We start from the raw sequence: 14,732 nt of genomic DNA on the forward strand, positions 1-14,732 counted from the left end.
AGGGGTTGTGCCCAAAAGTTATACATATCCATGAAAGGCATAACGAGGTTTGGTAAAAAGGAAAAGTTGACCAGAAGGAGTCTCTGTAGATCCTGCTAAGATTAGAGAGGTGAGTGAGTGACCTATTCCAAGAACGTGTATGTATCTAAAGTTTTCTAGGCCTAGATGACCATTATAGGATGTTGTGAAAGACTTTTCGAAGAGAGAAAAACCATTGACCAACTTGTTGAAAAAGGAATCGAAATTCAAGTGAAGTGAGAAATGTGAGGAAGCTTTTTAGATTTAGCTTTTGTCGCGTCAATTGAAACCTTATAAGGCTAATTACCAAACCCATGACCTAGAGTTAGCTGTTATGGTGTTATCTACGAATATTTGGAGACATTACCTTTATAGAGCAACATTTGAGATCCTTTCCGACCACAAAAGTCTGAAATTTTGGCAATAAAGTCTAGTTGAATCTTGGGGACAACATTGAAAACGAGTACTGCTTTCCACCCTGCAATTGATGGTCAGCCTGAGAGGACTAACCAAACTATGGAATATATGTTGAGAGCCTGTGGTATTAACTTTAATGGTAGTCGAGAACCACATAGATTTGATTGAATTTTCTTACAACAATAGCTACCATGCGAACATTAAGATGAAACCTTTTGAGGCATAGTATGGAAGTGTAGAAATCCCACTTACTGGAATGACTTCCGTGAAAATGTTGTATTGGGAAAAGGATTCGTTGAATTAGGAATATCCAGAATTATTCCCTGAGATGAGTTACGAGGGCGTAACTCGTTTTCTTTTAGGGGGTAGAATGCGATATAAATTCGCGCTTTTTACCTAATTTTATGGTGTTTTTATGCATTTTTAATGCTTATTTTAGCAAATTATACATGTTGATGCAAAATAAATAGATTCGCCGCATAAGAAAATCTGTTCATGAGTAACACAAGCAACTTTAAGTTGGCTAAAGAGTGCACATGAGAAACCAGTACTTCTCCAGTAAGAATGAGTTCAGAACTTTTGAAAAATGTGGAATTTTCATGTCAAGTTTCGGGACGAAACTTCTTTTAAGAGGGGTAGATTGTAATCCCCCGTAAATTTATAAAGTTTATTAACATATGTTAACGTATAGTTTTTTATATTTAAATGAAATTGGTCGATTTTAGTAATAAATATATATTTAATGTATATTTATTTTATTTAAATGAATTATAAATATTTAATGATTTATTGAAATCAAACACTTTAGAATCATAATTCGAAAACGAATTGAAACATAGAAACACTTCGGTTTTGGAAAAGTATTTCTAATCGGGTTTGAATTTAAATACTCTCAAATTGGAAAAGGAATCTTAATCTTAGCCCAATTGTTATAGCCCACAAAGTAAATAAACCCCCTAAACCCAAATTTTACCCACAACTAATTCTCTCTCCTCACTCAACTTCACACACTCACGTGAAACCCTCATTCTCTTTCACGTTAATTCTCTTTTCTTCCCTCTCAGGCAACCACCACCGCCGCCGGTCAAGCAGCAGCCGCCGCCGTTGCTCTCCTCCGACGCCCGACTTCCACCCATCGTCGCCGGTAACCTCTTCTCTCCCCTCGTATTTCTTTCTTCCTCTCTCTCTTGCGTTTTTCTCTCCTTACTTGCTTTTTCTTTTCTTTTTACGTGCGACAGCCACCAACAGCACCACCGCCACGTCGCCGCCCAACCTGCATCGCTGCGCCGCCGCGTTCCTTGCCCACACCAACCAACGTCCTCCCTTGTTCTCCCTCTTGCTTGACGGAACTCCTTTTCGTTCTTCATATCCCGCAAACACGAGTCAGTCGCAGCCGCCACCGCTGCGCCACCATCGTGCCTTGCCTGTCAGCTGCCGATTGTTCTGCTGGCGCCGCCTCAGACCACCGGCCAGCCACCCTTTTGTCTCTCTTTTTGGTTAATTCTTAAACCCTAAACTAATTAATGAATTGAATTACGTTTTAATGATTTAATTATGTTTCTTGAATTTAAATTATAAGTTTTATGATTTGACTATGAATTTCAAGAATTATATGTTTGCATAATTAAATTATTAATTTCAGATTATATAAATGCATTGAAATATTGATTTTTAATTATTTAAAGTATGAATTTTAAGGTTTTTAATGATTTAAATCATGGTAGGATGTTTAGGAATTATTAAAGTTATTGTTATTATGATTTCAAACATGTTAATTATGTTTTGGAGTAGTTTGAAAGTAGTTATATTGCTGGAAATTTAAAGTATGATGCTTTGAAGAGTTTTCAACGAATTTCAATAATTAATATAAAAATTATGATGCTAGGAAATCAAATATTCAAGTTTCGATATTGGGAAATGTTCTAATTATGTTTAGGAAGGGTTTGAAGCTCCCTAATGTTGCTGAAAATTCAATATGAATTGATATGAGTCTATATTGGTTGTTGTTAGGTGGAGAATTCTCCGTAGGCGACTTTTGAATTATTAAAGTGGTCTTGCAGTTTGTTTACACAAGGTACGTACATACCTGTGTGCTTGGAATGTGTGCTAATTGTTGAAACCATGTTGAATTATTGATGAACTTGGTTATGTTAATGTTGTGGATGAACTTAGTCAGGTTGAAATTGCATGTTTGATACTGTTGGATGAACATATTAAACCTTTATTGCATTTTGAGGATTATAACATGTTAGTATGGAAGATTGATGCAAACATGTTTTATTGGGAACACTAGATTATTTAGTATATAATTCAGATCAGTTAATTGTTGTTCCCTTTTTAGCTTTTCACTACTTTATGAGGGCGGAGGACCTCATTTAGTAAGTTGAAACCTTATACCCATATTCAGGGGTTGATCAGTATTAAAGAAAAGATTGGAGTTAATTGGAATGAGTCTTGTTTGAGGCCTTTGTGATCACTTACTCAATTCCAAGATAAAAACAGTTATAAATAAATGTGAGTTGCATGCCTTATGTGATTGTTGAGTCATAACAGGGTGTCAATTTGTAAATCATGTAAAGTGAAACTGAGTAGCAATAGCTCTAGACTGTGCACGTCTAAAGTGACGGACAAACAGGAGTTGGGGTTCATGGTGGTAGCCCATGGCCTTTCATTCGGACCGGATTGATCACCGCGTCCTATTTTCAGTCAAACGTTCCTCGATATCGCAGGTCACTGAGGTTACGGAGTCGCGCCCGTACCTCGCCTAGCTAGAAAACTCGGTCCATTGCCTATTTCAATTAAATTAATATTATTGTTATAAAAGTCTAGTCAAGTCTAGCTTAGTCTAGTTAAGTATGGTCGTCAGGTTATCATGCTTTGTCTGCCCTTAATTATGTTTAATAGTATCATGTTAGGATTATTATTGCTTTAGTATGTAGTACTCAGCTTTGCTGATTACGTGCCTTGTTTGTGTGTGTTGATCATGGCTATGCCTATTGATCCTGTGATGACCCATCTTTGGTGAGCAGTCTCTAAGGATCAATAAGCGTTGCCCATCTACAGGTTTGAAGATGATGCATCATTGGGATCGGGATTAGAGAGCTTATAGTTCTATTTGTTTAATTAAGTGATTTAATTTGTTAACTTATATTTGAAAGTCGTCGTACTATTCGTATTTCTTTATTTCCGTTAATTGGTTTTGGACTTAATATGTAATCAATTATTTATGAACCTAAAAGTTAGTTTTATGTTTTCCGCTGCAAAATTCTGAATAAGCCGTACGTTTCCACACGGGCGATAATGCCTTGATAATTCTCTATAGTTATATTTATAAAAGGGTTGTTTTAGAAAAAGGGAATTGTCGGGGTGTTACACTCCCTATGTTGAAAAACTTCTTAAAAAGTTTGATTCATTCAATGTCGGTCCAATCAAGACCCCCTATGATATAAGCATCCATTTAAAGAAAAATAAAGGTGATCCTGTTTGTCAATCTTATGCTAAAATTATTGGTAGTGTCATGTTTCTTATGAACTATACTAGAACTGACATTGCCTATTCTGTAAGTAGGTTGAGCAGGTACACTAATAACACAAGCAATGAGCATCGGGGTGCTTTGATTGCTTAGGTACCTAAGGGGCTACCATGAATTCGGGATTGCACTACTCCAAGTTTCCAGGAGAGTTGGAGGAATTTTGTGATGCCAACTGGGTATCCAAAAATGGTGAAGTCAACTCCACTGGTGGTTATGTCTTCACCCTAGGGGGTGGAGCTGTTTCTTGGAAATCCTGTAAGAAATCTTGTACTGCTATGTCTACTATGGAAACTGAGTATATTTCTCTTGAATTGGCAGGTCATGAGGCAGAATGGTTGAGGAACGTGCTTGTAGATATTCCACTATGGGGGAAGTCAGCTCCTTCAGTTGCACTTCATTGTGATTCGCAATCTACTATTGCCGTGGAAAACAACCAATCCTACAATGGGAAGAAGAGATACATTCGTTTGAGGTATAAGGCTGTCAAAGAATTGTTGTCAAGTCGAGTAATATCACTAGAATATGTTAGGTCTGAAAATAATATCTCGGGTCCGTTAATGAAAGGCCTATGTAAGAAACTAGTTTTGGAAACGTTGGAGGTGATGGGCTTGAGGCCCATTTGATGAATTGTAAGGTAATGAAATCTTACTCACTATGAGTTCAAAGGGGAATATGTGATAATTCAGAAGCTCAAATTTTTGTTTTTGTCCATCCCTTATATGTTTATTATGTGCTTGCTACTATTTGGAATGAGGTTGAGCATACGGCTCTTAATGAACCCATATATCCGTACTTTTTGGTGGTGTGATGTAGCTCACACTTGATAGGATTCACCTACTTAAGTGTGGAAGTGGTGTTGCTTCCTATGAGAATTGCATGGACTATTCTCTAGAGCACCTATGAGCATCCAGGTTACGGACGTATGGCCAGTATAATGTGTCACTCTTATTGGCGGAGATTCATAACATTATACATGTTCAATTGTGAGCTTTGAGTAACGGATTTCTGACCTCCTATTAAGTTCAAAACGAAAGTCACTTGGTAGAAAAGAGATCCCATATTGAATGTCACTAAGTGTCAATTCAAGTCGCAAGACATTGATACTTATTCAATTGTTTGTTTTGCCCAAAACTTCAATTCCTTCATTTCTTTCTTTTGCTTCTCATCTTCGGACCTGTGGGGGATTGTTGAAAGTCCTAGTGAGAGAGTACAAAGAAAATGAGTGGGAAAAGTGGGAATGTGAAAAGTCCCACATGGGAAAAACACCAAATTCATTTATTATATATATTTGGAGACTTGAGGGAAACATTTGTTTAAGAAACCATTAGAGTGGCATGGGTGGATAAAGAACACACAGGTGCGCGTGCGGGCCGGGCCGGGCCGGGCCGTGGGCCATGGGCCTTGGTACTTGGCGAATGCTGTTCGCGGGCGTGGGGTGGGTTTTGTGAGCCAGGTTATTCTTTTTTGTAGAAAGTGGTTTTGATTAATTCTAACGGTTAGAATTAATTAACCCACAAATGCTGTTGTAACTACCCCATTAATCAACCAATAAAACGTGGTAACCACCCACTACTTCCACTACTAGCCGTTTATGACCATTACAGCTTCCCTATAAATACTTCTCTTCCGTTTTTCGTAAACACACAATCACATAAACTATTCATTGCATTCTCTCTCAAATTCTAAAACACTCTTCTGTTTTTTCCGGGCAAGTATTCTAGTCTCCAACCGAGGCTTGTGAGTGCACAAAAACCTTGATGTCGTGTTAACCCTGGAGGGCAACCGCAAGTGTTCTACTGCATCGAAGGTAGCACATAATAGTCTTTTAGAGCAGTGGTTCGGCCACGGCGCGAAAAATTGTTCAGTTCGTATATACGTAATATCCAACTACGTTATTCTAATTTTTATAGCTAACATTCGAACATGAAACTTATTGTACACAGGCTTTCAGTCTTAACCATTAGGCCAAGATATCATTGGTATCTAACTAATCCAAGTAACAAACTTTAACTTTTATATAAGTTATATCGTGGTTATTGTAGAAAAACAAAGACTCTGGTTTTGGTTTTCTTGGTTCAATCAGAACCAGTTTCCTTTCTTTCTGTAATTCTGTGTATTGTGTGTTACCAAACTGCGCCCCTTCTCCTCCTTCCCTTATATACATGATCTCACTATTCTAACCTAGGAATAGCTGTACAAAGCAACAAAATAACGGCTAGGATATCTTCCTAGGATCAATACAAGATCAGAAAAAGACAAAGCTAATAAAGGCTATACTACAATGCACAAAAATGCATGTGACTGTTGCTGATGTGGATGATATTCACATGATATTCTCAATACCCCTCCCTCAAGTTGGAGCTGAGGAGACAATGCCCAACTTGAAAGATAGATGATTGTGTTGTTGTTCACTGAGAGACTTGGTCATCAAGTCTGCCAGTTGTAAGAAAGATTTGACATGAAGAACATTAAGAGTTCCATCCTGTAAATGGTCTCTCACATAATGACAGTCCACATTCAAGTGTTTGGTTCTCTCGTGGAAAACTGGATTATGAGCCAAGTGAATGGCTGACTTGTTATCACAGAAAAGATCAATGGGTTTAGGAACATTGAACCCAAGATCCTCCAACACTCCACTTAACCAGACAATTTCACTGGTGGTATGAGACATACACCTGTACTCTGCTTCTGTAGAGGATTTTGAAGTAGTTTTTTGCTTCTTTGTTTTCCAAGACACCAAGGAGTCTCCCAAGAATACACAATATCCAGTTAGTGACTTGGCACTAAATGCACAACTCCCCCAGTCTGAGTCACAGTAAGCTGTTAGTTTGATCTCAGAGTTTGCAGGATAATATAATCCCCAATCCATGGTACCTGCCAAGTACTTGATCACATGAATTGCAGCTTGTAAATGTGGTTTTCTTGGCTCATGCATGAACTGACTAAGTTGTTGGACACTATAAGAGATGTCTGGCCTAGTCAGGTTCAAATATAACAATTTTCCAATTATCCTTCTATATACTTCAGCATCCTCCAGTAACTCACCATGTTCAGTGGACAATTTGATTCCTTTAGGGAATGGGAACTTTGTGGGCTTACCATCTTCTGTCCTAGTTGATCTCAGGATATCAAGGATGAACTTTCTTTGATTCAGCATTGTACCCTTTGAATTTCTTGCAACTTCAATTCCAAGAAAGTATCTTATTTCTCCAAGATCTTTCACAGTGAAAGCTTTGTCCAACCATTCTTTCAAACTTCTAACTTCAACCTCATCATTTCCAGTGATCAAAAGATCATCTACATATATAAGAACAATAGTTTCTTTATCATTCACACCCTTAGAAAACATGGAATAATCTCTTTTGGACTGTGTGTACCCATGCTCAAGAAAGAACTTAGTCAGCTCTAAGTTCCATTGTCTTGAGGCTTGTTTCAAACCATATAGACTCCTTTTCAGTCTACACACCTGTCCCTCCTTTCCTCCTTTGTACCCCTTGGGTGGCTTCATATACACTTCTTCATCCAGGTAACCATGCAGAAAAGCATTGTTGATATCCAGTTGGTGAATCTTCCAGTTCAGAGCAGTGGCAAGGGCAATCAAAGTTCTTACAGTGGTGAACTTTGCCACTGGTGAAAAAGTGTGTTTGTAATCCTTCCCTTCAATCTGTTTGTCTCCTCTTGCTACTAATCTGGCTTTCAGTCTATCAATGTCTCCTTCTTGGAGAAATTTGATCTTGTACACCCATTTTGAATCAATGGCCTTCTTTCCCTCTGGTAAGTCAGTCATCTCCCATGTATCATTCTCCTCAAGAGCTTTCAATTCCTCTTGCATTACATCAACCCATCCTTCATCTTTACAGGCTTCTCCATAGTGAGCTGGCTCTTTTATGCTCAATACATTGTTCAAAGAAGCCAAGTACTCTTCAGAATAGTATTCTGAATCCACCAGTCTTGCAACAATCATGTTGGCTGAATGCAACTCCCTTCTCCTACCAGGTAAGTCAAGTATGAAATCCTTGAACTTACCTGGTAATGTTCCTTCTCTTGAGGATTTTCTCAAGTTTCCCTCTGTGTTTTGCTCATTGTTTATCAGAATAGGCTGGCCATTTTCTTCTTCATTTGTCTCTGCATCTGTATCTCAATTTTCTTCTTCTTGAGTGTGGATCTGTTCTGTTTCTTGCTCAATCACTTCTAACAACACATCACCAAACTCATCATTCTCATTTCCATTTTCTGCAATATTCTCCCTAAGAGAAGTTATGAAATTGTGCTCCCCCTTCTTTAAAAGAAAGGGAAATATGTTTTCTTTAAAAACAACATCTCTGCTGACAAATATTTTCCTATTCTCCAGGTCCAACACTTTATATCCCTTTTGACAATATGGATATCCAATCATCACACACCTTATCCCTCTTGCAGCAAACTTGTCTCCTGGTTTCTTGTGTGGGCTTGCATAACACAGACTTCCTATCACCCTCAAATGATCATAGTTGGCCTCCTTCTTCATCATTCTCTTATATGGAGTATCCCAGTTAATCACTGCACTGGGTAGTAGGTTTATCAAGTGTGTAGCAGCAAGGATACATTCTCCCCACAAGTAGCTTGGGAGACCTGCATGTAATTTCAAAGCTCTTGCTGTTTCAAGCAAGAACGTGTGCTTCCTTTCCACTCTAGCATTCTGTTGAGGAACACCTTGCACACTCCTCTGGTGTATGATGCCTCTATCTGCAAGAATCTTTCCACATTCACTTTGAAAGATTTCAGTTCCATTATCACTCCTTAACATTTTAACTTTAGTGCTAAACTGATTTTCCACATGAGCTAGAAAATTGCTCAGAATTCCTTTCACTTGTTCTTTATTAGACAAGAGATGAGTCCAAGTAACTCTACTATAGTCATCTACTATAGTTAGAAAATAAGTTGCCCCTGTAATATTCTTTGTCCTGTATGGACCCCAAAGATCAACATGAATCAGATCAAAAATATCACTAGCAATAGATTTACTTGGCACAAAAGGTAGCCTGTGGTGTTTAGCAAGAGAACAAGTGTCACAGAAATAACTCTTAAGTTCATCACATTTGCAAAAAGATAAGTGTTTCATCTTGGAAATGGATACATGACCAAGTCTAGCATGAATTAAGTCAAGATTTTCTACTTTATTACAACTTCTTATGTCTCTATGTTCCCTTCTTTCTGCTGTCATGCATCCCTTTTTCTTCCCAACTTCTTCTCCTTTACATTTCCTCTCTTCTAGGATGAGCTTGTACAAGTCATGCTCATTCTTCCCAAGTATCATCCTCTCATTAGTGGAAAGGCCCTGAAGAGAGCATCCATATTTATCAAACAACAGAGATAAGTTACTTTTCTTTAGAAGCTTGCTGACAGAAAGCAAGTTGTGTTTGAAATCATTCACATACAGAACATCATCAAGTGTCACCTTCTCATTCAGCACCACACTACCCATTTCTTTCACAGTTTTTACACTCCCATCAGGTAACCCCACTCTTATATGTTTATCTAAACTCTTTAAATTTTTCAAATTTTTTAGATTTCCAGTCATGTGATCACTAGCACCAGAATCTATGAGCCATGTATTTGAGCAATAATTGTTATGAGCACTTGCATCACTGGACAAAACCAAAACTTCTTTACCTGCAAAGTTGCTCTGGCTGGTACTTCCTGTGTTATGTTTCTCCCCCAGAGCTCTCATAACTTCCTGTACAACAGAAGAAATGAAATTGTTATCATGCTTAGTACCAGTACCTTCTGCTTGGTGAGATAGCACATCCAAGGGATTGTCTCCAGTCAGCATTTCTTCTTCCCTTGAAACATTTGCAGCTTGTCTCCCAGTTCCTTTTCCCTTAGGGTTGTTCTTGAACCAGTCTGGATATCCCACCAACTTGAAACATTCTTCCTTCAAGTGGCCCTTCATCCCACAATGGTCACATGTCTTTGTTTCCTTCTCCCATTTCTCCCTCTGCTTCCTCTTGTATTCCCTTTGGTCAAAACTCAGCAATGGTCCTAAGCTTTGGCCCTGTCTGTTCACAGCCAATGCACTTGTCTCAGGGCCAAGGCTAAGCTCACCAGAGATTTGCTTCTGTTTTTCAACCTGCATCACCAAGTTGTAAACCTTGTTCACAGGTAGGAGAGGATCCATACCCATAAAATTGGTTTTCATTTGGTCATAACCAGGGTTTAGTCCCATGAGAAATTTCATCAACTTGTCTGTGGATTCCATTTCCAGTAGTTTCTTCACAATGCTGCAACTGCATCTAGCTAATGCTCCACATGAACATTCAGGTATGTCCTCAAGTTCTGCAATTTGATCCCACAGATCTTTCAATTTGCAGTAATACTCACTTACACTCAGATTGTTCTGCTCTAGGAACCACAAATCCTTCTTCAGCTGATACAGTTGAGGGGCATTTGTCTGTCCATATCTCTCAACTATTTCCTCCCATAGCCTTTTGGTTGATGGCATACCCACCAGGCTCCCTGCAATACCAGGTTTCATGGTAGCCAACAGCCATGACCTCACCATATAGTCACACCTAGTCCACTTCTGCACTTCATCTGGTCCTTCAGAAGGCTTAGGGTGCTTTCCTTCCAGAAAGGCAAGCTTGTTCTTTGCACCAAGAGCAATCTTAATGCTCCTGTTCCAGTTAAAAAAATTGTTTCCATCAAGGAGAATGCTTCCCAGAGGTGTTGCTGCACTTTCATTTACAGCAATAAAAAGAGGATCTTTGTAAGGGTTAAGGTTTGTGTTTGTGTTTGAGTTTGTTTCAGACATGTTTTCAGTTTTGAATTCGAAAAAGCTTGAAGCTTTGCTAGGTTTTTGGTTGTGTGAGCCTTTGTATTTCTTCCTTTACGCAAGATCTTCCAACCTTGCTCTGATACCATGTAGAAAAACAAAGACTCTGGTTTTGGTTTTCTTGGTTCAATCAGAACCAGTTTCCTTTCTTTCTGTAATTCTGTGTATTGTGTGTTACCAAACTGCGCCCCTTCTCCTCCTTCCCTTATATACATGAGCTCACTATTCTAACCGAGGAATAGCTGTACAAAGCAACAAAATAACGGCTAGGATATCTTCCTAGGATCAATACAAGATCAGAAAAAGACAAAGCTAATAAAGGCTATACTACAATGCACAAAAATGCATGTGACTGTTGCTGATGTGGATGATATTCACATGATATTCTCAATAGTTATTCAATGATGACATATGTTTTTTTTTTTTTTTGAAGTGATGGTTGATGACACATGGTTATTGCAAACCCATTTTAGCAGTTATTAGTTTAATTTTCTTACTTTTTTAGAAATAACCTTTGAAAAAAGATTCCCTAAGATCACATGAATACTAAAAAGACTACCAATCTAATGCACCTCTAAATTAAACAAGAATGTGCCATATTTATATTAGGACAATATAAAAAAAACGAAAAATCGACAAAACTCCATGTTGCCATCCTTGCACACAAATCCTGTAGTTGCTTCCGATTGACAAACCCCACGTCTCTTGGAGTTTATTGTCTAGGAACATGGATTACATTTACGTTGATTGTTGTGGATGGTGTCAAGTGGGATTTAATTAGGACAATATTATAAATTAAATAATACTAATATGTCCAATCAACAAAATGATCTAGATGTAGAGCAGTAAATTATTCCAGATTTAGCAAGATTGTCACATCCATCACCACATGAATTCAGAATAATCTAAGCTTATGTTTTGAAATCAAATCATGAAAATTTGTGCATAAAATTGCATGTGTATTTATTTGGATTGATTTCAAATGAGCAAATCAATGATCTAAACTTGATGATATGATCATGACGAATCAAATATTACATTGTCGGTGCAGATGCACACACAAGATAAATAAAGAGGCCAAAGTTACATTCTTGTTTTTAGACTTTTAACCCTTTATAGATCGAGGAGATCCGAGACATAGAGTTGGCCAGGTGAGGCGAATTTTGCATGGTCGTGTGGGCAGGGGGGGCGGATTTGTTGGTGGCGACTGGCGACTAGCGAGACTAGCAAGTGGATGATAAGGCAGGTATGGATATTTTTATTGTTGTATTAGTCAGATACTAGTATAATACCCGTGTGATGCACGATTTATAATCTGTTACGCAAAATATTAAATTTGAATGAAATCTAAACTATATCTATTGACAATTAACCAAGATAGAGCTTGATTTTCTAATTAAATTAATTATGGCTAGATTTGTTATTGTCGTATTTCATATCTTATTTATTAAAAAAATAAAAATGAAACAAATAAGGTATGTAGATAAAATTACTTTCACTCTCACTCATCACCTGTGTGAACATAAAGTTATTCTCATATACCTTTTCTTTCTATAGTTTATTCTCATATACACTTTATTACTATAGTTATACTCATCTACTCACCAAATACTCGCCCTACCATTTACATCATTATCCGATCACTTAGCACTTACACACATCATGTACTTTATCAGATGACTTTTAGTTAAGGCGAGGCGCCGTGGCGGGTGCGGAGGATTGTCCCTCCACACCCGTATCCACCTAAAATCTCATTCTTATCCCTGCCACCCACAATATGTGTGCTACCCATCTATAAAATAAAATTCATTCTCGCTCCATCACCCACCTGTTTATCTCAACCCATCATATACCCTATTTTTTTGGTAGTTTTCAATTTTAAAACTCTATTTTAGAGTATTTTTCAATTTGGTTGTCTTATTAGTGTAGTTGAATAAATAAATAAAAGGTTGTAATATGTAGGTTAGTTGATAAAAATACTACTCACGATCAATTAGATGAAAGATATGCGAGTAATTGGGAGGGTACAATTTAAAATTCATCATTGCATTGTCACCTGAGGCATATACTTTTTCTATCCGCATCACCCACCAAATTAAGCTTTCCTCCACCCCTTCCCACTTGGGGCGTTGCATAAAGGCCTCCCCAAAACCCGTCCCACTAACAATGTAGCATACCTATATTTGGTCAATATTACATGACGTTACCTTTTCAGTTAACTATCTAATACACTAACTCCAACCCCTTTGATGGTCCCATGGCCAAAATTTACTTCATTTAGAATTGAGTGTAACAAATGCACATGAGTTGATAAAGTGGTCAACGACAGAAGAGATAGAGAGAGAGCAAGAGGGAAAACTGATCGTTTAATGTATGGAGTAATCTCAAACGGATATACCAAAGATGAATATGATGCAAATAAAGGGACTGAAGGACTACTGAATAAAAGAATTGTGAAAGAGTTGGGAAGTGATCTTTTTAAGATAACTTTTTCCGTTTCTATGTAGTTGGAACGTACACTTTTTCACCCTTAATTAAGAAGGAATCAAACTTCTTTAATATAAGGGTAAAACCGAAAAGATGTTCCATTATTTATTTGGTGTTTGAGAGATTATAATTAATAAATAGATTAAAGTGAGGGTGAAATGTCAAATCATACAAAATAGTTTTCCATTTATAGTGTGTTGCAATTTTTCTGTTTTAGGGAAGTGTTGCAAATAAAAAATAAATAGATAAAATGTTTTTTTAAAATAATGTTTGATATTCTTTTCTTATAAGTACTATGTAGTCGGAGTACGTATAATATTGTGATAGTCATATTATAAGTACTACGAAGTCAGAGTACTATAGTCGTATTATAATTTCGCCAATATATTACAAAATGTATATAGAATGCACTCTCTCTGTATTATTTTCCATATTATCTTTGTGGTATATAGACAATAGAAGTCAATAAAATCTTTAAATTAAATAGTTTCTTTAACTTAGTAAATAGATATTATTTTACCGTGTATTCAATAATATAGATTGTCTTATCTATATACACTAATACAAATGGTATACATTTAGGCAATAAAAATGAAAAGTAAAATTAAAAATAACATGTGTTAGCATCACATTGAGGTACCCTCTCTTTTAGTATAGCATATAGATAGATAGATAGATAGATAGATAGATACGTAGTACATTATAATGTCTTGTATTATGTACCATATTTCCAAATTTAATGATATTAATATTTAGATTAAAATAAATAAATTAGACAAGCAACATGTCATCTTTATAGGTAGTATCCTAAAAACTTATGAGTATATTTTATGCTATATTTTGTAGAATATTCATTTTAAATGGTAATTTATTCAGTGCACCATATTTACATAACGTTTATATAAACACGGGAATAAAATATTTATTTGTGCATATTTTTTTACATTTTCTATTTTTATTAGTATTTTTAGAATGTTTATTATTAAAAGAATCTTTAAGATTAATATTGGCAAACAATATATAATATATATTCTCTAGCGCATATCTTTCCTTAAATAAGACAACTTAAATTTAGATTAATAATTTTTTAATTACTTTATTAATTTATAAGAGAAGCGAATCATGTATTGACATTTGTCATCACCACATTGATTTCCTCTTTTTTAGTATAATATATAGATAGATTGCGAATTAACAATATACTCCGTATAAGTATCACTACAAAAATTTATATCATTAACGACGAGAAATTTCGTCATTAAAGACCAATAATCATTGATTAATAATCGTTGATTAATGACGGGATTTCCTGTCGCGAACCCGTCATAAAAGAGGGTCGTCGTTAATGAAAAATTCCGCCGTTAACCCGTCGTAAAAGACATTTGCGACGGTGGTTCCCGTCTATATTTGGTTGTTACGAAATTTTTAACCCGTCGTAATTAGATTGTCGTTAAAGATACAAATTAA

General features: G+C 36.6%; 1 protein-coding gene across 1 annotated transcript; it reads right to left on the reverse strand.

Annotated features, from left to right (window-relative positions):
• Nucleotides 1–9,010: 9,010 nt before the first annotated feature.
• Nucleotides 9,011–11,066, reverse strand: LOC130466094 (uncharacterized). Its single transcript, XM_056834818.1, has 2 exons — nucleotides 9,620–11,066; nucleotides 9,011–9,284 (listed from the first exon to the last, which is right to left on the reverse strand). The coding sequence occupies exons 1-2, from the start codon at nucleotides 10,755–10,757 to the stop codon at nucleotides 9,271–9,273; spliced, it is 1,152 nt and encodes a 383-aa protein (XP_056690796.1). The 5' UTR covers nucleotides 10,758–11,066; the 3' UTR covers nucleotides 9,011–9,270.
• Nucleotides 11,067–14,732: the final 3,666 nt, after the last annotated feature.

This window comes from Spinacia oleracea, chromosome 1 (genome assembly GCF_020520425.1).
Source record: "Spinacia oleracea cultivar Varoflay chromosome 1, BTI_SOV_V1, whole genome shotgun sequence".
NCBI classification, from domain to species: Eukaryota; Viridiplantae; Streptophyta; class Magnoliopsida; order Caryophyllales; family Amaranthaceae; genus Spinacia; species Spinacia oleracea.